Source organism: Parasteatoda tepidariorum, chromosome X1 (genome assembly GCF_043381705.1).
Source record: "Parasteatoda tepidariorum isolate YZ-2023 chromosome X1, CAS_Ptep_4.0, whole genome shotgun sequence".
Taxonomy (NCBI): Eukaryota; Metazoa; Arthropoda; class Arachnida; order Araneae; family Theridiidae; genus Parasteatoda; species Parasteatoda tepidariorum.
In genome coordinates this window covers 50,936,606-50,963,114 of record NC_092214.1, presented here as the reverse complement: position 1 = coordinate 50,963,114, position 26,509 = coordinate 50,936,606, and the positions used below count along the sequence as shown (strand labels likewise).

The following is a 26,509-nucleotide window of genomic DNA, read 5'->3' as shown; positions in this document are numbered from 1 at the left end:
AACGTTAAGTTCAACAATGTTTTATCTGACACCTCTACACAGAAGCAGGGACTTCCACAAGAATCCACCCTGAGTCCAACTCTGTTTTGTTAGTTTCTGGCCGGCATTGAGAGGGTCATTTCGAAGTGATGTGAGGTAGGACTATTCTCTGACGACATTGTCTTATGGTGCTCTGATTCAGATGTCAGCAATATCGAAAATAACCTTAATCTAACTTTAATGGAAATTCAAGAATTTGCAAAGAGTAACAAATTAACCTTTAATCATTCAAAATCATCTATTAGTTTCGTCACTACTAACAAACGACTCTACAGATTTCAACCCAATATCCCCCTGTATGGTCAAACTCTACTTGTTGAAAAACACCCCAGTTACTTGGGCTTCTTTCTAGATCCTGAACTCACCAACAATAAGCATATCAACAACTTAGTGTTGAAAAATAGGAAGAGAAATCTTAAAGTATATTGCTGGGTGAGATTGGGGTGCTGACGCTACCACCTTAAGAGCCGCATATCTTGCTCTCATCAGGCCAATCCTGGAATATGGAGCACCAGTCTATAGTTGTGCATCTGCTTCAAACCTTCAACTTCTTGAATGAGTCCAGCTTTCTGCTGCTTGCACTATTACTGAACTCAGAAACAGTTGCCCAAATGACATTATCTTGTTTGAGGCCGACCTCTAGCCTTTAGGCCTCAGAAGAAATTATTTCCTAACTAAATACTTTAATAAGCTCTAGCCTCGGACACCAAAACAGAACAGCAGATTATCTACAAAGGTGGAGCAGCAACCAAAGACTAAAGAAGAATAGCCCATTTAGCCAGGTTGTAGTTAACAAAGTTCTTGCTGGAAATGTTGAGGATTGCCTTAATAAACAATTCATTGACCCAACTGAAGGACTTCCTGGGGTTTATTTCCACCAACACCTTTCATCACAAGTTAACAAGAAATTGGATCACCTGGTGATGCTTAAACAACTTGCTTTGGAGGTTATAAATACTATCCCCAAACACTCAATACTGGTGTACACAGACGGAAGCAAGATGGACACATCATCATCTGGCAGTAGTGTCTACATTAAATCAATTAATTACTCCTTTAACATCACCAAAAGGAATCCTGATTACTGGTCAGTTTTTAGAAGTGAACTCATTGCTATTGATACTGCCCTGGAATCACTTCTAACGCTACAGGATCACAATAATATCTGGATACTCTGACAGTCTCAGTTCCATACAGTACTTATCGCATTGGAGGAAGGTGAGAGACAAAACAGGTGCTTCAATCCTGCACAAACTTAAAATCCTCTCACGACTGCGTGAAGTCCACCTCCAGTGGATCCCTTCTAACGTTGGGGTTCTGGGCAATGATATCGCCGACACTCTGGCTAAGGAGGGGACAGAAGGTACTTTGATGAGTCCAAATTCACTCACCTTCATGGAACTGGCATCGAAAAAGAAGACAATGATTCCATGCTCGTACCCCCCAAACATCACTGGTACCAGAGCACCCGTCCAGGAGGTGCACTCAACATTCGGTGCAACAGCAAGGATCAAACAGCGCTTACCAGCGGCCACCTTAAGTCTCTTTCTTTCGAGGGTAGTGTTAAAATCTTCCCAAACTGCCCCAGGTGCCACAACATGCAGGCTTCTTCCCAACATATACTGGACTGTCTTGGACTGGACAAGAGGGACATTCTAGAAAACCCACTTTTGGTAGCCGACTTCCTCCAGGTCATGAATTTCATGGACATTGTTTAGTCAAGCTAATTTTGGGGATTAGGAAGAAGAAGATTTAAACAACGATTTCACTTAATAATTCAATAAGATATTTATTTCCTATATTTTTAAGAATAATAGAATGTGATAACTTTCAAGTCATTTTATCTCAATTCGAGCAGCTACTATCAAAATATATCAGGTGATTATTACTGACTTTTTTTTGAAAAAATAAATGTTGTTACGGTTGCTAGAGTTATGAAATATCCTAAAAAGATTTTGAACAAGTAATAAATAAAATTTTGTTGATACAGTAGTAACCAAAAATCTCATTTTAAAAAAAATAACATGAAGAAGACACATTTTTAATTGGGTAACGGTATCAAAACTATTTAACATATTCCAGTATTATTTTTTCCATTACTTGAATACTAAATGAAACTTAAACTTTAATTACATTTATTTTATCTATGTTAAGTAGAAAAAACAGAACCAAGTTTTGGCAGAGTTTCCTTTTTTCGTACTAAATAATTATATTTTTGAATAAGTGAAGACAGCAATCTAAAAGTCCTTATAGTAGTTTTATGGCAAATTTTATTTTAAACAAAGACTGTATACGTTGGAAAATCAGGCTCTTTGCAAGCTAATCCTGAGCTACATTTGAATGATCATAACTCAAACGGGCCATTTTTAAAAAAATCTGAAAATTTGTCTAAATGTTGTTGGAAGGAAAGTGTGTGATAAACTGGCAATACTAGGATATTGTGTGTTTGCATTGTTTATTTTTCACATTTTTATAAGCCACGTTTGGCCCTATACTCACCGAGGAACCACTTAAAAAAATTTTGAATATGTTTTTAGAAAAGGTCAAAGCAATTATTATTTTTCTTAAATTTCTTTAGATTAATGAAAAAATTTTGAAAATATTTATCCCCATTATTTATTGTCATCCTGTATAAAAAATTTTAAAAAAGCAAAAAAAATTCATCTCTGTGGAATAGAAACAAGGATTATTTGTTTGCACTAAGTAACTCGTGTGATTTGCAACACAGAATTTTTCTACTTGAACTACTTGATTTATTCTGGTAACAAGCAAAAAAAAAAAAAAGGTGAAAACATGAGGAAGATTTGATGACTTATTATTTTATTATAACAGCGCACTTCAATAGCTTTAAAAATAAATATTTTTTTATTTGTGCTTTTTTAAAAATTTCTCTCTTACTTAAAAATTAATTGTATGAAAAGAAAAAACTTAAAATAGTGAAAGAGTTTTGATTTTGATCAAAAGATCATAAAACAGGTAAAAAATATGGAAGTCTTTTGCCAGAATCAGAAAAGCTAACAAGTATCAGCATTTCATTTTTGAAAAGAATTAAAAAAATTTGTATTGGCATTGGGGTTGCCACTCAAATCTGGAAACAAAATTCCCTGTATTTTCCCTGTACATGTTATACACAATATATTAAGAGGAAACAACAATTACTGTGCTAGCTATATAGGGCTAACTATATTTATTAGTTTTAATCGGTGGGAAAACAGCTGAACGTACTTAAATAATGCTATGATAAATGAAATAGTTTAGTATAGCTGAAAAATCATCCTTAAACATCCCATAGATTACGCTTTGAGTGGTCACCATTTTTTAAAAGACAAAAATAAGAAACAAAATTCCCTGTATTTTCCCAGTTTCTAAAGAAAAACTCAAAATTCCCTGCATTTTCCCTGTTATTTTTAAATTCCCTGTATTTTCCAGGTTTTCCCTGTTCTCCCAGTGGAGTGGCAACCCTGTTGAAAATCCTGTATAAAAATATTTGGAAATGAAGTGGTATTTTATACTGAGGCTATAATAAAAGAAATTTTACATTATACAAGACTTGATAATTGTTAAATATTAAAAATTTCTAAATGCATTGCTTATCACTTAACAATATTTACTGGAACAAAAGTTAAATATCAACTTACAATGTACAGTATGAATAGGAGAATGTTTACTGGAATCCACAGAGTTTATATCTGATTCTAAAGAATGAAGGGTAATATTTAATTCATTTTGATGCCACTTCCTGGATGAATTGTGTTTTACATGAACTGCTGATTCCCAATCTTTAGCACTCTCCCAAAGTAATAATCGTATCCACACAGTAAGATTGGTAGCCAGTAAATGCATAAACGCTAAGTTTCTAACACACCCAAAAATATTCCATATTTCCTACATAAATAATGATAAAATTAGAAATAAAGATGAAACAAAGAATTTTTAATTTTACATTTGTCCAAAAATTGAAATGAATGCAGAAAAAAAAGCATTTTTCGTAATACAGCATTATAAAAAAAAAACCTAAGAGTTATTCCAACTATTCTTTAATGCAGATAAAAACAGTTCACTCATAAAAATGCAGTACAAGTTGGATAGAAAGGAATTAGTAAAATAATACTAAACAACAAATAAATCAGCATTACAAAAAAATCTTATAGGAATTAAAACAGTTTTAATAAATGTAAAAAAATTACTTATATTTTTTTCCTAGTAAGAAGTAGAATTTTTTATATATCATAATTTGATATATCTAGAATATTATAATTAATAGTAGGTATAAAATTGTAATTTAATAGCTATAAAGATAACAAAATAAGGATAAATAAAAAAAGTTTTATAAAAAAAGAAACTTTCTGGAGATAAAATTTCTTTTTCATAAAAAAAGAAATTTTAACTCTTCTTTTCAAGCACATTCAATCATTTTTAAGAAATTATTTAGATTAAAACATTTTTTAAATGTTTTTTTATCATTTTAAAACTAAGTTAAAGTAAAGTACAGAGATAAAACAATTTAAACTGGTGCGCATATATATAAGCAAAGTTTGCACTAATTATTTGAAAATTAATGATAGTAAATTCATTGATGTTAGCTAAACAATGAAGAAATGCTTTGTTATACCAAAACAATTGCTTCTCTGTTTAATGTGAGATTACGTTTGATTTTTCACTTTATATAAACCTAAGCATTAAGTAAACCCTCCTTTATTTTCCAAATCAACACTAGTTGTAATGGTAGTAGACTATATAAACAAAATCCTTTATAATATTATAGCAATAAAATTATGCAATACATGTAAAAATAGTTAACCATACAATGCGTCCTAACTAAATAAATCGGCCTTCATTCTTTACCATAACTGGACAGAAAAAGAACATCAAATAAAGAAAAGGGAAAAAAATCAAAATGGAGACACTTCTAATTATAGCTAATAAATCTGTCATGTTTATATATGACTTGAAATATATGATGTTATGTATTTATTTATCAAACCCTCGAGAATATTTGAATCAATATTATCCAAAGTTCAAATTATGACAGCTCCTTAATTCTACCACAAACTGAAACTGCTTTTTGATGTATACAGTCCTACTGAAGACAACTCTCTCTCATTTTCTTAGGGATATCCCCATAGGCCAGGTAAAAGGTCAGTTTCAATAGTTCAGGTAGGCCATTCATGACATGCACCTTATATGCAAAAACCAACACTTAGAAGATTTAACAATGTAATTGGAGGCATTATCCTACTGGAAAATCTAACTTTGGCTACCAATGTTCTCCATAAATAGAAATAAATTGATTTCTAGTATTTTTTTATTATCAGCAGCCAAAATGCAGTCTGAGGAAGAGGCTTGGCTATATTTACTAACATACCTAAGTATTACCCACACAATTAATGAACCTACACATTACTGTATAACAGTAAAGAAAATTTATTTTTTCATGTCATTGTAATAGCACACAAAACTATCTGGGTTATCTTAAGTCTTTTACCTGAAAGTTAATATTTTTTCTTAAAAATATATTTTCTTTTTAAAATATTTAATTATAATAATTTTATGTAAGAACATTTTGTTACTATGTTAATTGTAACAAAATAAATAATTATTTGGATTAAGATTTGTAAAATAAGCAGCTGCAATTAAAAAAAATTTTAAAACTTAGGAATACTGATTATGTGACACAAGAAGTAATTTTACTTGTTTTCAATATATAATGACAACCATATATTATGTAACAATTGAAATTTTAAATGGTTTCTTTTGAATATTTTGTATTTTTAAAAACTTCATAAATGTTAAGATTGATATCTGGCAACATCTAATTTTTTAACTTTTTTTCCTCAATTTTATCTATATTTTTTTATTACTTTTGACATCATGTCAAGCAAAAGCTTATAAAATGTATACCTCAAGCGAAAAATATATTTTTTCTACAACTGAATACTAATTATCATCATATAAAGCAAAAAAAAAAAAAAAAAAAANAAAAAAAAAAAAAAAAAAAAAAAAAAAAAAAAAAAAAAAAAAAAAAAAAAGAATTTTTAAAAATGTACTTAAAATTGCAAAAACTTTCAAGCAAATTGGATTTTTAAAGAAAAAATATTACTCACTTTTAGGTCATAAATGAAACTGCATTATGCATTATAACTTCTGTAACTACAATTTCAGATTTTTAACCAGTTTTTGATGGCAAAAATGTAATAGTGCTTAGCATTAAAACATGTTAAGAATCAACTTTTTTTTATCAGTGTTATAAATTTGTAGATTTTGCTTTCAATTATAATTCTTTGAATTTTCTTTAACCTTTTATTTTATTTATTTATTGCAGCCCAGCTTGTATACTACGCAACACAGTTTGAAAACAGATCTAGGCAGAGAAGAGAAGAAACATATAAAACTGCAGCTCAGCTCCATATTTCAGAAGTCAACACTATAAGTGTCTTGATTATTATGAAAGCATCCTAATCATTTTAATGTTTTTATTCTTAAAATAACAATATTTTTTTCAAGACACTTTCTATGATATATATTTTATTTAAATTATTTCTCATTGTTCAAACAAATAAATTTTATCAGTTTCTAATAATATAACTAAAATGAAATTTTATAGTTTATGAGTAAAGGTTTAAAAAAATGCTAAAGAAGGCTCTTGTTAGTATTTCTTTTTAAATGTTTTAGTAGTATATAAGGTCAAAAAATGGTAGAAAATTTATTAATTAAGCTTTGTTTCTCATTCCAAATAAACTATTTACAAAACGAATAAAACTGATTCAAAGTTTCATTCTTTTATTTTAATAATAAAACATTATGTGTACATATTTTTTATTATTAAAATAAAAGAATTAATATAATATTAACATATTTCTCCAAAGACTACATTTTTACATCAAACTGTTCCTTAATATTGTTCCCATGTAGTTACAAGTTTTCAAAATTTTCATAAGATAACAGCACAATACACAGAAAAATCTTATTGCTTATCTTAGAAATCATAGAATTTTCTCTCCTAGAAAAGGCTGTCCTAGATAACTTAAAAGTGTGATTTATCATTGTTACCCTAAGCTTTTGATTTTTGTCAATTCATTTTTAAAAAGACAAACAATTTTAATAATGCAAATCCCTCAAAAATAACATTTCATTGCACTTATTACAGAACCTGTTAAAACTAAGATTCATTATCTTTTATAAATAAAGACAGAATAATTTTTACTAGTATTCATATTTTTTATTAATAACTAGTAATAGTTTACGAAATTGATTAGGGTGGTTCCCGTTTACATAATTTCATTTTAGTTTACAAAAAGAAAAAATGTATAGTTTTCTTTAGGGGACAGAATAATCAAAATTCTTCAATATTTGGTAGTATAAGAGGACTAAATCTACTTTTTTGGTTTAAATATTTCAGTGAGCATGCAATTATCAAAGTTATATTTAATAAAAAAATCACACTAATAAAGAATGAAATTAGTAATTCTTCACCATGATTTAAAAGTCAAAATGTCAGTTTCTGATAACTTAAACCTAATAGAAGCAACAAAAAATATGACTTAAGGGAAATCTTAGTTTCTGACTTTATTGTTATTACTTGACGGTCAACTTCAGTTTTTTCCTTTAAAACAATAGTAATAATCCTTTTTGTCAGAGACTTCATGAATTAATATCATTTAAAAATATTTCTTTTTCTTTTACCATGGTAGAAACAGTATTCGGTGGAATTCATACTTTAACGCTATATCTTTCTCTTTCATGGTAAAATTTCTGTTCACATCATTAATAGAATAATTTAATAGAAGAATTATTTAACTGCTAAGGAAAGTTTTAATGAAATAATTTAATCTGGAAAAGAAAAAGTTTTTTATCTTTTGCTAAGACTTTTTCCATGATAAGAAATAATTTCATACAAACTCTAGAGAAAATGATAAAGACAAAGAAGTTCATCCAGAATTTGGTGGACTTAAAATGCAATCCTCTGGAATACATTTGCAGTATTGATGAGGACAATGAAACCAATATGGGCAAAAGAACACAACGGTTTCATGGGTAATATTTCTTTCTCCCATACTGACTCAACCTGGTTTGAACAGTTAAGTCTATTGTAAATAGATTACAAAAAGAAAGAACAAGAAGTTGTTACCTCTTTGGATCAAATAAAAGATAAAAAGGTCAGGCTCATAAAAAAAAATTAAGCTACATTAATATTTCAGTAAATAGCTATAGTTCAGTAAATAGTTATAACAAATTGACTATATTTTATAACTAGTATAGAATTAAAATAGAAAGCTGAGAAAAATTATAATGACTTACTTTTGAGTTTAATAGAAAAAATGCTATCTGAAGGCCATTAAAAATAAAACGCAAAATAGTTTGAGTTGTGCTAGCCAGGTATAAACAAGTAATAGGAGACATAAATATAGTTAGCGCCTCTAATCCATTTGAAATAAGCACCACTAAGCCAAACACTAAAAAGAAAATAAATAAATAAATAAATAAAAAAAGAATGACAGGAGAAGCTTAGTGCACTATTATTTACTTAAAAAAATAATAATAAAAAATTTTAAAAAATAATAAAAAACTAAAAATAAAACTTCACTTTATTTTAAGTAAACATAAACAACAAAATAATTTTATCAAAAAATTATTTTATTTATCACTTTCATGAACTGTAAGCTATTTTAATTTTTATAGTTCATGGCATCCAAGATATATAAATTAGAACTTGTTCATATTTATTGAAAAGAAATAATAAATAATCTCAATAAGAACATATTACTCTTCAAATAAGTAAAAATAAGAATTCTGTTTAAAAGAAACAACTTAAAATGCATCTTCAATTTGATTTGCACCATTTTTAATGAAATTTTCATCAGAAATACCAACGATTATTAAAATTAATGGGGTTGCAATGAAAACATACAACACTCAAACTTTACACTCACAGAAATTTGAAATTATAAGCTTTGAAAACATAGATTTTTTACACCTTTTTAATAAATGCAATAATATTTTAACACAAGTAAATTTAAAAATAAATAAAAAACATAATACATATATTAGTTTTGAGATATTTCCAATTTCTAATACTAGTGATACAGTGACCACCATTAATAAAATCACTAGATTATAAAATCGCAATTTTTTGAAATCTGCAAGAACAGATTTCTACAGTACTATTCACATCACTCACATTATAAAAACATACAGAAACTATTCTTTAATAAAATCATGATTGCCATTTTATAAAGGTAGAGAAATTGTTTCGGTAAAGATTTGTTTTCAACAGTAAAAAATGCATACTTTTTCTCATATGAATGCTTAGAATTTACTTTCTATCATGTGTAGAAAGATATGTTGTGGATAAAGTCTGTTTGCCAACCAAGAACAAAAGAAACAAAGCTACAGGTGTAGATCACACTTCTTGATCAAATCAAAGGGTTAAATTAGTAAATAAATAATGAAAAAGGAAGGGGTAGTTCGAAAGAATCCAAAAGAGAACTTCTTATTGAATGCCCATGAACATTCAATGTCAGTGATCATTACTCACTCATTGACTATAACAGTTAAGAAAGATTGAACCAGCCAAAACAGGGTGGAAAAAGAATGCAAATGCAAGAAACAAAAACTAAAGAATAAATTAAATTTCTTACATATTCAATGAAATAAGCCATACAACTAACAAATATCCATTATGCAGATGATTTTATAAAATTAACAAAAATGGAGCTAGAATATTTATGAATTATGATTAATTTTAAACTTTTTACCTGTTCATGATCCATTATAGTTCAACTATGAATAAAGGTTGCAGGTTGATATACTTTTACATTTGTTTGCTAGCACCATATCTAAATAGCAAAATTTGAGTGCAATAAGTGAATTCAAAATGTAATAAAATTTTTATGAACCTTGAGGTAGATAATATTGAAAATCATAAGAACTTTTATAAACTTTAAAATGATGCTGATTCTTTAATTTCAAATTCTGCTAATTTATATTCACGTAAATATTTTAAGACTTTTCTGTTAAATACTGCTCATGTTTAATGAAACTGTATGCCAAATGGAATTGAAGTAGTTAACATGAAATATAAATTTAGTAATTTAGCTTTTGGTATATTTATAAAGTTTAACTATTTATAAAATCAAATGATTTCAGAGTGAAAGTGATTTTAATAAATGGTGGTCACTGTAATGTTTTTTAGGAGAAGATTGACAAAAAAAAAATGGGAAATTAAACTAACATATGCTTTTTTATTTTATTAAGTTCATCTTAAGGATACATTACTGTATAAATAAAAATTTGTGGCAAATAGTCACATACAAAGAAATAAGAATTTCTGTAAAAAGAATAACAAAATAGTGAAAAGAAACTTATAAAATAAAAATAAAAAATCTGTATTAAAGTTTCACAATATATAAATTCAAAAGTCTGCAGAAATTTTTACCGAACATTAAATTTTATCACAAAATATTACAAAAAACTACTGATTTTAAATAATCATAACATAATTATTATTTTTTTAAAATTGTACAAACATTTTAATACTTACTATAAATCCCAACTTTAAAACATTGATCAATATTTGATTTTTTAACTTCTCCTACTAACTTTTTAGACAAGTATTGAGGCATTTTCACTAAATCTCTTATGTTTACACGAAAACATTTCTCATGAAGTTTGTTAGCAAATGCTCCAATAAGCAGAAGTATCCCAATACTTAGAAGATAGAGAAAAAGATAATCCTGCAATATACATATGAATTATAAAAACATAAAAATAAAATGAATGTACTAAGCAAAACTGAACATTATATAACATTTAATAATAAATATTAACTTGTTCAACAAACATACTTTTCCCCATGTCATTCAATAGGAAATAAGAGAATTGGAAGAAAATTCCTGTACTTAATGCTTTGAAGATTTAAAAAGAAATTTATATTGATCTAAGCTTTCAGCGACCCTGTTTACCTGGATTTTCAACAGAAGGCATATTTTAAAAATATATAGAGTAAAGCAAAATTTATTTTATTAACAATGACAAAATACTACTATTTTGTTTTGGTAAAAGATTCAAAAGCAAAAAATTGTTTCAGCTTTAACCTATCAGACAAAAACAAAAAATAAATAATGAAAAAATTTTTGACAAGGTTACATCAAAAATTAATTTTAATCAGCTAACATGGAAAAATTGTGAATAGTTTCAGAAATACACCTAAAAACTTTTGTGATTAATTAAGAAGTATCTCATAGATACAATTTGAATAATAATAAGCAAAACAAATAATAATAATGAAGAAAATTCAGTTCTATGAATCTTTTTATTTTGAATTTTTACCTTGCTCTAATATAAAAAGGTTAAGAGATGACTATATAAATTAGATAAATGCAAAATTCAAAGAATAATTAATAAATATTGATTCCCTTTGGTGTCTAAATACATGAAGTTAACTCAGGATGATGTAAGAAATTCACATTTCAATGTTTTTCCTCCATAGCACACAAAAAATTGTCAACTAACCAAAAATAATAAAATTGTAAACTAATTTAAACTAATTAATTACATATAGGCAGTAATTCCCAATTAACTAAATGTTAGCATTTTCAGTAAATCACTGTACAAGCTACACAACAGTGCAAAAAATTAAAGGGCAGTCAGCCCAGCTTAAAAGAAAATTATTGCTTTTAACCGAGTGTATTACAATAAGTAGGTCATTGAATTATAAGGGGAGTGTATTAGTCAATCTCAAATACTATTTTTCTTCGAAATTTTATTTTAAAATGTATGCAATACATAGTCAGTAATAAAGTCATAAGTTTTTAAGTTTTGAGTGAATAAAGACATTTTAATGATCAATAAACAATTATAATTATTAAGTGTCAGAATCGCAAAATATAAATGACATGTAAGTTTACATAAAAATAAATCAGTACTCTACTAATGAAAAGTATACTATTATTTCCCTCCAAAGAATGCTAACTGAAGACTGTTTACCCACATTTAACTGATCATTTCTCTGTTTCTTACCTTCCTACATTCTAAATGAAGTGTATCAAAGAGAGGTAAACTCTTCTTGGTTTAATATATAATTGCTAACAAGATTTGATTAATTTTTAAAGAACCTCCCTGAAACTTATCTAAAGCAGGAAATGGATTCCCTATTATATTATTAACATTCACTTCAATAGAAAGTCCCCATTGAAGTAGCACCTATTGTATTCTTATCTTCTTAACTCATCTCTTATTCTCCTCTTCTTAGCTCATCTCTAATTCCCATCTTCCATTTTGGCTGATGAAACATTTTTTAAAGAATTTTTCTTTTCACTTCTTTATGCAATTAAACAAAGACTGGTAACTATAAATAATTATTTAAATGAGGAGATTTAACATTGGTTTCTTATAAAATAATTTGGTTCCACTAAATTTCATTCATATAAACTGATTATTTGATTATCTGATATGCAATAAGTGGGGATGACTGTATCATGAAACACACTGTACTTTCATTTTTATCACTGTACTAAGTATACAATAAACTATGACTATATTTACTTAGTTATATTCATAAATAATAAGTATATTTAAATGGTGATTTGCTTGAATTTAAATCAAACTGCCTGTAAAAAAAGAAGTAGATAGTAAAAATTTTTAAATCAGGAATAGCTTGTATGTTGACAAGTCAGTTCTTAATAAGTGTGTCATGTATTCAAAAAATAGTCTCAGAAACATCAAATCCAACTACTCAGAAAACAGTAATTTAAAATAAATATTTTAATTAAATAAACTAAGTGTAAAAAAAGAAAACATTGAAAAAAAATACTTATTTCAGATTCATTGAATACAACTGATTGTAAATAAAAAAGTAAATTACTAGTCTTTCTTTTTTATTTAAACAAACAGTGTAACTTTGCACACATTACAGGTATATGCACCACAATTTTTGGCATACTTAAATAAAGCAAGATTTAATTTGGGCAGCATTTATTCTGCAGCATAATTCTAATATTCAAGTATATTTTAAAGAATAAATAAATATATTTGAAATAAATTATAAAAAGAAACATGAGTACTAAAATTAATTATACTAAAATTATTTAAAATAATTCTTACATTGCTTAGTTGTGAAATACTTAGAGTAGATGGCAAATAAGTCAATTTAAATGATAATAAATGAGATAAAATGAATTAAGTTGAAGAGTAAAAAATAAAAATTATCAAAATTAACTGCATTAGAATAATAAACAATATACTCAAAAAACAGTATTCATAAAATGTTTAGGTTTTGAACATTTTAATGTTTCATGCACAAGATATATGTCATCAGACCTATCAAATTTAATGAAAGGAATCACAAGTTAAAGATAATTCTTTGTAAATTAATTCATTTTCTTGGTCTAGGTAAAAAAAGTAATAAATAAATACACGAAAAATTTTTTAAAAATCTTTAAAGAAACATACTTTGATTCATAGTTCAGCTTACCATAAAAATGAGAAATTAATTATATATCAACTTCTAAAATCTAAGCTTAAGTTCAGTCCTGCCAACCTTAGAAATTTAAAAAGCCTGACTCTTTTTGCAACCCAGACATAGTATAATAAGCAAAACAATTATAAGTAAATTCACACATTCTTCAAAAATTTAATTAACTTTATTACCCTCTAAAAATAACAAATTATGAAAATGAGTAACAGTCTCAGTGGTTTTGTTGCTTGTAACTTGATAATTCTTTCCACCGTGAGGAGTAAATAAAAATTTGAATTGAATAACATTTTGAATTATTCAGGCTCAATTTAAAATTAAAATTCTAAGTACAGTAGAGAACCATTTATCCCGTATCCAAATAACCGGGAAGAATTTTGCTTGCTTTTCCCGCTATTTTAAAGTACTATAAGGATTATAAAAAAAGCAGAAATTTGACTCATCTTTAAAGTTGAGTAGAGAGAAAGGGGGGAATTCTTCTCCTCACTTGCCCAGAGGAACTTCAATTCTTCCCCTGACCTTGAAGATCATTAGATCATTGACCATGAAGATCATTAAATTTGCAAATGTTTTTATCCTTTTAAATGTTATTTTTCTACCATTTTTTTTTAATTTAAGAGATCTATTTGTTTTTTCCCGATTTTTAAATATGTTTAACTTTTGCCTTGTAATTTAGGTTTGATAAAACATTGAATAACGGCACTTTTGGCCAATCCAGAAAATTCAGACATCCGGGATAGCGATGGTCCCGAGCATCCCGGTTAATTGGTTCTCTACTGTACAATACGGTTCATATCACCCACTTCCTCTTATTTGAAAAAACTACTTCGACTATTCTACTGTTGATTCACAACTTTAAAAGCTCATTTGCTCTTCAGGAAAGTATAAAGGGATTGCCCCTGGATGCTTTCTTGAAAGAGCAAAGCAGCTTTTCTCCATGTAATTGAATGAAAAAAAAGATTCAAAGATATGCAGATACATACCATTTTAGCTAAAGTGTAATTTTAAAAAAAAACTACTCACATGAATATAAAACAATGCAAGACGTTCATGAAGCAATTCAGAAAATATAGCAATTGAAGTAACCACAACAAGTAATGTAGCATAAAATCCACTTAAAGTATGCAATATATTATCACTTGAGCTGTAAAACAATTCACAAACAATAAAAATTAATTTTCCAATATATAAAATATCAGAGTAGGACAAAGAAAATCACGTAAAAATATGTATTCTTCATTTCAAAAATAAATAAATAAATTTTAAAAAAATAATAAAATAAAACACATTTTTAAGTTTGTTTTATGCAACTCAACAATATTGCATGAATTTAAAATTTACTATACAGTAAAACCTTCGAACAACAGTCCGTTACAGGGCTGTGACTGGGATTAAAAGATGGTTCACTGTTCAGAGGCTTTGCATAATGTAAATTTTATAGAAGACATTTGGTACCATAAAACATATGGTCATTCTTTGGAGGTTACTGTTATTTAGAGATGGTAATTACTGTACTGTTTACTGTACCAACACGTAATCAGTTAAAAATTCATTGAACTATAAGCTTCACTATGTTCATTCTTGAATAGAGTGAGTGAGTAGATACAATTAAATTTTTCGTACTTTTTAATTTTTGTTCTTGAGTCTAAAATGCGCAGGCATTACTTACATACCTTATTTTAATATTAAACAAATGGTTTAGAATTGATCATATTCCGTTATTGATAAGACCTATAAAAAATTGATTAACCTATAAATTTTGTACATGAGTTATCAAAGTAGCAGTGTTTATATATATATATATAAGTTCAAAATGTAGAGAAAACAAGGGGAAAATTACAGAATAAGGAAAAATGGGGGAAAAAAGAATAATAATAATAAAAATAACAAAAAACCAGAAAAAAAATGGATGTGCGCTACGTAATATTATACCTTGGTATTATACCAAGGTATAATACCATCCATTTTCAGGACCATTCTTGGTAACTAACAAATTAAACACACTTCTGTAATGCAGCAAGAATGCACTTTAATACAAAACTCCCTTGGTTACGCTTAGCTCAATTTACGCTTTTGTTTTCATTTTTTTGCAATCTGGCAATTTCGTTACGAAAATATTTTAAATCATTCTTGAAAAATTTCCCGCTCACGTAAGTTCATTTGAATTCGCTGCTCGCTTTATAGATTTCATTTCATGTTTTATTCTGTTTTTTCCTTATATTTCATTTTCTGTTTTTACGTGATATTTTTATTTCTTGTGTTCTATTTTATTTCTTGTAATTCTTTTGTAGAATTTCTTGAGTGCTTCTCACACTATTGTATTGATATATTTTGCTTTGGCTATATTGATGCAATATTAGAAAGCACTCTTTTTAGCGGATATAATCCTGTGAGCTGATGAAAAGATTATATCTTTTATATTCCGGATTTTTTAAAATATTTTAATTTTTTGTCCTTTTTTTCCGGTTTTTTGTTATTTTTATTATTATTTTTCTTTTTCTTTCTTCCCTTTTTTCATTGTTCTGTAATTTTTCCCTTGTTTTCTCTACATTTTGAACTTATTTTATGAGTTCTATTTACTTGCAGTTATGTGCAATAAATAAAAGTTATTGTTTTTCTTAATTTTCTTCATGTTTTTTTGTTTTTGTTTATTATGCTATATATATATATACCCACACTTGCAAAGTCTTTGGTCAAACTCAATATTATAAATGGTTGATTGGAAATGTAATAAATAATGTATAATTTATTCCTAAACATTATATGCTTATCAATCAGAAAACAAAGTTAGCTCTTTGAAAGTCACTTTAAATCAAATGCAATTTTCATATTAGTCAGGTATTTGTTTTTCGTGAAGCGATTTCTTTTACATCTAAGTATTGGATGAAAATATAATTGAAGGATACAATTTTAACAAATAAGCATAAGTTTTGCATATTTATTTACGGAAATCATGATTTTAACTTTAATTTATTATTGACATTCATTTTTGAAGAATTAGTTCTTACAAAACTCGAATTATATTAAAAAAACAAATATTCAACTGAACTGAGTTCAAAGATTTAAACAAATTTAATTCAAAGAAGATAAAATTTTCCATTAAATTGCCAGAAAAGTAAAAATTCGGAAATCAAGTGTAATATATATATGTTGGCTAGACTAAATAAAACGTAAATCATTTCTACAAAAAAAAAAAAAAAAACGCATAGAAAGGTTAAAATGTCCTTCACGCGTTGACCAAAAACTTTTGCACGCTAGTGTGTATGTATATATAAATATAAAACAATATTTGTAGCAAATTTTGCCTACTTTCGATTAAAAATAAGAAGTTGATCATTTACTTTCACAACTTTTAATAATTCTAAAAAAAAGTGTGACTGCTAGATTACCTTAATAAGAAAAAAAATTAAATAATACAAAAATTTTAAAATGCAAAAATTATATTAAGTGCATAAAAGCTTCAAAGCAACAAAATATTTTTGAAAAATCCAAAAACTAAATACATTTATGAAAAATGAAAGAAAATCAAATTGCAAATTATAGCAGATAAATAGTAATACTGTGTAGGATATTCCACAACAAGTCTTTTTTTAAATCTGTCAATGGATATTGGAGAAAATTGAACAGAAATCTTCAGTTTCTTCTAATTTACCTAAGCAGCTATATATATATATATATATATAATTCAATGACATATTAGCCCTTTAGTTTCAAGAACAATATTTCATGTGAAAAGAATCATATTCTGTAAAGTAAATTAATATTTTTTGAAATTATACCAGTACCTGGTTATAGCCAACCTGTAATGATATCACCAAGTACATATAAATATAGATTAACAAATAAATACTCATTTTTTAAACTGAAATATTTATTCATAACATTACACAAGTAAAATTACCTTCCTACATTGATTATCTTAGAGGGATTTATAGATTCAGGAACACAAGTAAGTTTAAATAAAACATTTTTTTAACTTTTAGTAAACTGAGTTAGCTGATCAGATTTAAGAACAAAACATGAAATTTTGAGGATGCTTTTCTTCCTGGCCAGAGGTTTCCTGGGTCAATCCTGTACACATGAAACACTGAATACACTTATCCTATATTTTCACCAGTAGCTTAGCTTTTTGTACTATTCAGTCATGTTTGACAGATGGTTATGTCTTTATCCAACAATCCGATTTTAAAAACTAAGAATACTTTATACATGGCACAAAACCTGTTAGAAATGCCAAAATGCCATGTCCTAGTTTTACCCACCTAAGCAACACCTCCTACACAAAAGGTACAATAATTTAAACATAGGATATACTATAATCAGGTAATATCAGGTAATACAGACATAGGTAATATAACCAGGTAATATAATATTCTGTGAATGACTCAAAGCCAATTTCCATGATTGCTAAACACTTTTTTTATAATGATTAATCTTAACAATTTAAAGTTTATAAAGTTACTTACAAAGATGAGTGAACAGTTTCATGATCATCTGATGTTTCCGGATTTGTAGCCTCATCAGACAAATTAAAGTGGCATGGTTCATTCTCTTTTAATCCATTTAGTTTTATGCAGCAGACACTTTCATCCTTAATATCAATACTGGGAGGTAGATCACCAAGTTCAACTTTGCCAGAATACATTTTTGAATTTATTCTACAGTCAAAAAAGCAAATTATTAAAATATATATATATATATAATTTACATGATTTATTTGTAAAATAAAAAATACATAAATTACAATTATTATACATTAAATAATTATTTTAATGCATTTACAAATACTAATTTCTCAACCGTTGTTGAAATGTCTGCAATTTTACCCAATTCTTAGCAGAGAAATATCTCTTGCAGCACAGTAGTGAAAAGTGAGATTAAAAGATTTTGATTTGAAAAGTGAGATTTTGGATTTCAAAATCACTAATCTAACTTTTAGCAAATAGCTTTTAATAACAAGTCGAAAAATAGTTTCTTCACTCCCAAACTAAAGTAGTCCCTATCTGAAGCAAATTTTATACGCATAATAGTTGTAAGAAAAATTTCAAAACTAAATTTATTTATATTGATTTGATAGAATTTTGGAAATCTATTAAAAATGAAAGTACAGTTTTGCTCATTTTGGACTTTATACCTGTAAGAAGCTAGGATTTAGCTGTTGCTCTAAACTCAGAGAAAAATGCAGAATCTTTAACGGTTGCTCGAAAGAGAGATGAAAATATTGCTTTAAAAAAACAGTGCAAGTAGCTATGTTGAGCTTTATTCCTTGATTTGAAAAATTATGCAACGAGCATGAAGATCGTTCTTGGGATTAAAAGAATTTATAATTGTTTTGAGTATGAAAGATAATTGATATATTTCCTAATATTATAAATACTTATTATCAAGAGTGAACAAAGAATTTACAGGGTCTAGGATAAATTTTTTACAGGCCTTTTCCCAAAAATATGAAAATTCCAATTTTCATATTTTGTAAGCTTTTTCAAAAATACTTTTCAAACTATGTTCTTTACTTTGATTGTTGGAATAAAATTTTTTAATTATATATTAAAGTATTAATCAATATTTTCTCGTACTTATTTTAGCTAAAAACTAAATGTTTGCTGATTTATATACAGTCACAAATATAGTGAACTTTCAGGGGACCGAAATTTCGGTTCACTATAACCGGGAGTTCAGTATATCCGTTACTCAGGCAATTTAACTAATGGTTCCCAAACTCCTCGCTTTTATTACACATTATTCAAATAAATGACTGAAAAATATTATATAGAAGCAAAAAATGTGTTATTTTTTATTACTCTTCTTCTTACGTACAAAAAAAAAATTAGTAATCTTTAGCTGATGAGCAATCCTCAACATCAGATATGGAAACACTTCCCGAATCTCAGATCCTGAGTTTCTGTTATTCAGCTTTATAAACCTGTCTAATCTGCCATTCGATCACATAAAAGTAGTCTCACAAAATGGCACAGCAAATTCGTCAACATATGCCCAGATACTGGAAGATTTTGGCCTCTTCGAATGCTGAACCACTTCAGTAATGCTTCTTCAACATCCTTGTGATCTGCTTTTCTCAACTTTTTTCTGTCACCTAAATTTTTTTCATGAGTAGAAATTGTTAATTGCCTTTTTTTTTCATATATTACAAACTGTAGATTTGAATAGTTTATATTCTCCGTAAATATCAGCTTGATTACATCCATTTTCAATTTTTCTGATTATGCCCATTTTAACATCAATGGAGAACGCTTTATGTTTACTGCTTGCCATAGTTAAATTTGAGACACTTGTCTACAGGCTTTTTTTTAACTGAACTGAGAGCAAAAAGGAGATGAAATAAGGGCCTTATCTACATAGATCAGTGTCCAACCCTTTGACTAATAATTAATAATTACTCATTCCCTCTGACAGAAAATGTATATTGATCCCACTGACACCTTACAGGTGTATCATCTGCCTGAGTTAGAAATATCTGCTTGGTTCATTTAGGGATGGGAAAGTGAGATAAAAGAAGCAAACAAGAAAAAATGCTTATCGCTACATTCCCCTCTATAGATGGTCTTAAAAATCGGTATATGTATTTATTTTGAAGTAGAAATTTTAAAATTATTGCAAAAAAATGAAGAAAAAAATCAGTCGAAGACAGAAAAAAGTTCATTATATCCAACTTCATCACTTTTTTGGTTCACTATATCCACAAAAAATAACATTATACGTGTATAGCAAGGCACGGGACTGAAAATTTCGTTCACAATATCCGGGAGTTCACTATAAACCGTGTTCACTATAGCGGGGTTTGACAGTATTTATTAATATGTATTAAATGTAAAGACTTCGTTCAATAAAATTATTAAACATTGTCAAGATATTTAAATATTTATGAAGAAAAACTAATATGCAATGAAATAGAAGCATTTCATGAGTTTCAAAGAATGCACCAACAGCCAGGGCCCCATGCCTGTTGTCCCTGCCATCTCTCCCTTTATTATGGTTGCTTATCAACTGTAATTATTAATGCACTGCAGACAAATATATGAGTAACGGTACCATAACTTCGAAAAGTTTAGAAATCTATGTTTTATATCAGAAATTCTATTCACTCTCATAGAACTTTTGACAGCTAAATTGTAATTAGTATACTGAATTAATAATTTTAAACTTCAAGTTATTATGTACATTACCAGGTAAGTTTGAAATCTGGCAATCTATAGAATACCTAGGATATTGTATACAATGCCTAAAACTATGGGAAGTGTATGAAGCAGTGTTCTCCCTTAACGTTTTTAGAAGGGCGATCCGTCCCACTTACCCTTGATCACTATAAATGCGTCCTCATTGCTCTTTTGTAAAAATAAACTGTCATCCCATAAAAACACTGTTACTTTATTTTTTCAGGAAAAGGTTGATTTCTTAACTTTCATTTATTATTAATTTGTTTTGATGAAAAGTCACTTCTGATTTATTTAGTGACTGATTATTATTTAACTTTAGTTTGATTCCTTCATTTTAGTAAGATTTTCCTTATGTTGTCTAGTTATTTTTTTAATTGGGGAGGGAGATATTAACGAATTTTTTAGTGGTTTTAAATTTTACCATTATATATTTTAAATAAATTCGTTTTACTTAAAAATGCTCCTTTAAATTTTTATTTTCTCATAATTTTTAGCTTAAATTACAGAAAATGCTTTAAAGTTGTTCATCAATTAATAATTTTTATAGCGTACTTTTTTCAACAAAATTTATACACATAGATTGTCTTTTAGCTTGTCTTCAATTATTTTTCAAAAGCTCCAAATTTTTCTGTTATTTTGATAATGAATGAGAATTACTTTGAGAAATATACACATAAAACATTATAAGAAGGTAATCTAAAAATTGCAGATTAAACTCAGTTATTACGTAATATTACATATTTTGATAAATTTTAACAGTGGTGAGTATCCACTATCCTCTTTTATTCCTAGGGAGAGCTGTGTATAATTCAATTTTTATTTTAGACATTTCCCAGTCATTCTATGGAATGTCAAATGAAAAACCAGCAAAATATGAAATTCATATTTTGCTGATAATTCAATGAATTTGCTGGTAATTAAATTTTTGCAGACATAATTCAAAATGTCATTCAGGTCTACCATGTTAATTATAATTTCTTACTTTCTGTCAGAAAACATTGTTTCCTTTAATAAGAAAGGAATAAATTTAGTTTCATACAACTTTCATTTTTCTTCACGTATTTTAAATTAATATTTTTTAATGGCTCTCTCATTATTTTTTTACAATAACATTTGTATCCTTAAGGAATTCAAGTTATTTATATAGTAGCCTTATCAAAACCTTTTTATTGTTGGTGCAGTGTTAGAATATATTTCGTATTAAAATGAAAAATTTGTTTCGAAAACATTTTAATTCTATAAAAAAATCGTTTATTTATAACAAAGAGAGAAGGAAGAAAAATTTCTATTTTTCTTTAAAGATGAAAACAGCTTAAAAGTTTCAACCTGAATTAAGTTTCATCCTCAGAACAACTTGGAGCGGGCTGCAAAAGCTCCATGTCACCTAATTTATTCATTTTCTGGTGCAAACGTAAAAAGGTTAAGTAGTGCAGTTTGGGGAAATAGAGTCCATGTTTTGGTGAAGAAGGTAAATAACTAAGAAATACAGCTACGAAGATTTATTTTTCTTCGATAAATATATCATAAAAGTTTACAAAATAAGCATTATTTAGAAGTTCTAATTTCGTTGAATTCTAGCATCTATTATTAAAAGTTAATGTCATTATTACAAGTAATACATAAATATAAATAATAAAATGATTGTAAGGTAACTCTTATTATTAAATTACATTTAAAACATCAATCAAAATTCGACATTAAGTTAAACAAATTAATAAAATATATTAACAAATTTGAAGTTACTTGATTAACTTAGCTACATTTTTAACAACTTTTTTTTAAACATGTACACATTTATCAATAAATTCCTCAGTCAGTAAGTAAAAAACCGTAAGTCGGAATTATCAATGCAAGAATACAAATCAAAATAAATATTACTGGTATGCATAATATAAAATTAGTAAACTGAGAGACAAGTTATATAAAGAATGATAAATTATTAAATTTACATGGTTGAAGATAAAAAAAAAAAACACTTAAAGAAACTCATCAACTAAGAAAACATCATGAGCACTTTTCTCGATTTGATAATTATAGAAAATTAATCTGTCAATACTATAAAAATTCTTAGGAGAATAAACACAAACAAAAACACTATTCTCTTGCGGTTTTGGTTTTCTTCAAACTTCAGTTCAATCAAGCTTGTTTAAAATATTAACTTGCAGCTTAGCAGATAGCATAGTCCATTAAATGGAGATGTTTAAATTGACGTCACTTCCTTTTCTTAGCAAACTGAAAATTCATCAATGATCAATCAGTTGCCTGTAACGACCAATGGATGGATGTAAACAAAAGCAAATCTCGAGATCTGTACCTTCACGTCTTCTGAAAGTTTACCGCTGCTTACTGCAGTTTGTTGTGTGAGGCGATATTTTCCAACAGATAATTTGGTTTTGAATTAAAAAAAATAATATTATAATTTCAGAACTTAAAATTGCTGCATAGTCATAAAATCATGTGTTTCTCATAACGATACTTACAGTAATTGAAGCGAGTCTCTATAAATTTAAGCATTGGAAAACAACAAGATTTAATAAAATAAAACTGAAGTTATTTATTAAACTATTTGATAATTGTGATAAATTTTGAATATAATATTTTAAATAATACTACATGAATAGTTAATCTTTCTTCTGGTTAATTGAACTTTTGATTCATATCATGGCAAATCTAATAGTATGAATTTGTAACAAAATAGGATGTCTTCTTTTACTCGCTATAGTGAAACTCCGCTATAGTGAACCTTCAAGGAACGAAACTTTGGTTCACTATAACCGGGAGTTCACTATATCCGTTACGCAGGCAATTTCACTAATGGTTCTCAAAATCCTCCCTTTAATTACACATTATTCCAATAAATGACTGGAAAATATTATGTAGTAGCAAAAAATGTGTTATTTTTTATTACTCTGCGTCTTGCGTTCAAAAAAAAAATTAGTAATTTTTAGCTGATGAGCAATCCTCAACATCAGATATGGAATATTATGTAGTAGCAAAAAATGTATTAATTTTTATTACTCTGCGCCTTGCGTGCAAAAAAAAATTAGTAATTTTTAGCTGATGAGCTATCCTTAACATCAGATATGGAAACACTTCCTGACTCTCAGATAATTTTTCCTGAATTTCTGTTATTCCGCTTTTTAAGCCTGTCTAACCTGCCATTCGAGCACATAAAAGTAGTCTCATAAAACCGCTTATCATCGACATTTGTCCAAATACTGGAAGATTGCGGCTTCTTCAAATGGTGAACCACTTCAGTAATACTTCTTCAACATCCTTGTGATCTGCTTTTCTCAATTTTTTTCTTCCACCGAAATTTTTTTCATGGGCATAATTAATTGCCCATTTTCCATATGTTACAAACGGCAGGTTTGGATAGTTTATATTTCCTGTAAATATCAACTTGATTGCATCCATTTTCAATTTTTCTGATTGTGCCCATTTTATCATCAATGGAGAACGTTTTACGCTTACTGGTCGCCATAGTTAAATTTGAGACACTTGTTTGCAGACTTCTTTTAACTGAACTAAGAGCAAAAAGGAGTTGAAATGAGGGCCTTATCAACTCATATTAGTGTCCAACCCTTTGACCAATAACGAATAATTACTCTCTGACAGAAAATGCATATTGATCCCACTGACACCTTACTGGTGCATTATCTGCCTGGGTTGGAAACATCTGCTTGGTTTGTTTAGGGATGAGAAAGTGAGATAAAAGAAGCAAACAAGAAAAAATGCTTATCGCTACATTCCATGCTATAGATGGTTTTAAAAATCTGTCGAATTTTGAAGTAGAAATTTCAAAACTATTACGAAAAAAAGAAGAAAAAAATCAGTCGAAGACAGAAAAAAGTTCATTATATCCAACATCCTCACTCATCCTCACTTTTTTGGTTCACTATATCCACAAAAAATAACATTACACGTGTATAGTAAGGCACGGGACAGAACATTTCGTTCACTATACCCGGGAGTTCACTATAAACCGTGTTCACTATAGCGGGGTTTGAAGATATATATATAATACCGTCGTTAAACTGCCGAACCAATTTTTTAGGTTTGCGACTACTAACGTTCAACTCCGTAACCTTGTAATTTTAAAATTTTAAACTCTATCCAGAAGGCAAGGATTACATTTTTGGAGAAATTAGCCTTCACGGAAGACTTTATTTGATGGAACTAACCTGCATTTGCGTTACATGGAGAGGAAAACCACGAAAACCTACCATGGTTAGCATGTCGGCAAAGGGACTCTTACCCATAATCCATCTACCACTGAAGATATTTTACTAAAGCACTATGGTCGGTGCAAACCGGATGCGAAATTCGTATCGACTAGCCTTCGCTGGAATTCGAACCCGGTTCACCTCATTGGAAGGCGAACGCTCTATCCGATGAGTCATCCGAATAGGATGGTTGACCGTGTAGAGTTAAGCACAGATGGCCCTTGGGGTTAAAATTAGCAGTAAGACTTCCGGATTACTACTTCCGATTGATTTTTACGCTTAAGCTAGAAAAAGTGTGCCATCAAAAATTATTATACATGTAGTGTTTACAGTATAACGCGATTTTTAAGTTTCAATGAAACAAACAACATAAGAATTTGGAGGATTTCGCTGGCATGCTATGCCCTTCAAGATGCAACCCAAAAAACAACTAACGTTGATATTTGCCACAAATATAGCCAAGTAAGCGATAACACTCAAAACAAGGCAAACCTTACACTATATTTATGTTGTGATATTAATTTTCTTAAATTTGCTTTAGTCTCACAGCCATTTAGAATTTATAAATTACTGGAAACTCTTATGAATGATAAAATTACACGTAAATTTAAGCATTAATCACATTAATAAAGCTTCTTAGAATATTAAACCTGTTCACATATCGCCTCGTAAGCATAACACTAGCGGAGGGATACACCGGGAGTTTTCTAAATTTCTTCCGGTTTTAGAAAGACTTGTTATCGTTTACATTCAGTCTATCATCCATACAACACATAATTAAAAAGCGTTATATACGTATTATATGTATATGTAGTAAGATGATATTAGGGTTTTATCCGTTTCGGAAAACAGCATTAAAAACTATTATCCCAGCATTTGTAACAGTAATACCAGTAGTATTTTTAGCCATTCAGTTAACCATTAGTTTAGTTAGTTGATGATTTTTTTTTGTAACCTTCGAAATAAGTATTGATATTAGCTCATCGAAAATATTCCTTAGGATAATAGTGACGTTACTAATTATTTTCGAGAACCACAATTATTTTCAGTAGTAGGTACAAAATGAAATAAATATATAAATTTGTGTTAAAAAGCTAAATTAATGGAGAAAAGGTACTCATTCGTATGGATGGTGTTTCCTACACTAGGGAACGCTGCAAGCTCGCTACCGCCTAAATTTCCGGATTACTGTTTCCGTTGTATTTTAAAGCCATTTGGCATCATTGTGCTTTGAGATTCTTGCAAACAATGTATTTGATTACTTATTACTTGAGTTTACAATGCTAACAATACTGGTGTTTACAATGCTAAAAGTGTTAACACTAACGTAAGATGGTGCACAGCTTGCAACAAGAACAAACAGTAATAAACTTATGGAAAGAGGCCATATCAAGACTGCCAAAAAAGCGAGTTATTCAAAATCTAGCAACCATGTCACCTTTTTTAACAATATATCTCTAAAAAACTGAAACAAATTTTCACTTCAAACTCACCAGAATTACATATTAACATTAATATCTTATGAAATATGGCAGATTTGAGCTCAGAAATTATCTAATTTATTTCTTTTATTGAAAACAAAATTATCCGTTTGAAAA

At 28.2% G+C, this 26,509-nt stretch overlaps 1 protein-coding gene and 1 long non-coding RNA gene across 3 annotated transcripts in view; one reads left to right on the top strand and one right to left on the bottom strand.

The window, feature by feature from the left end:
* The window catches only part of LOC139427066 (uncharacterized), a 78,021-nt gene extending 71,434 nt beyond the window's left edge, over window positions 1-6,587 (top strand). The window contains exon 3 of the long non-coding RNA XR_011638227.1: window positions 6,362-6,587. This is a non-coding gene — a long non-coding RNA (uncharacterized lncRNA). The remainder of the gene's footprint in view (window positions 1-6,361) is intronic.
* Window positions 1-22,811, bottom strand: part of LOC107443761 (proton channel OtopLc) — a 29,072-nt gene extending 6,261 nt beyond the window's left edge. Inside the window, exons 1-6 of one of the 2 annotated variants that reach the window (XM_016057725.3) lie at window positions 22,635-22,811; window positions 17,977-18,168; window positions 14,534-14,654; window positions 10,580-10,772; window positions 8,338-8,492; window positions 3,678-3,924 (exon numbers count right to left, since the gene is read on the bottom strand). In XM_016057725.3, coding sequence (XP_015913211.1) covers window positions 3,678-3,924; window positions 8,338-8,492; window positions 10,580-10,772; window positions 14,534-14,654; window positions 17,977-18,168; window positions 22,635-22,675 — 949 coding nt within the window. In that variant the 5' untranslated portion in view covers window positions 22,676-22,811. Of the gene's footprint in view, window positions 1-3,677; window positions 3,925-8,337; window positions 8,493-10,579; window positions 10,773-14,533; window positions 14,655-17,976; window positions 18,169-22,011; window positions 22,159-22,634 lie in introns of those variants that run through there. The other variant, XM_016057726.3, reaches the window with a different exon arrangement.
* Between the last annotated feature and the right edge of the window lie 3,698 nt (window positions 22,812-26,509).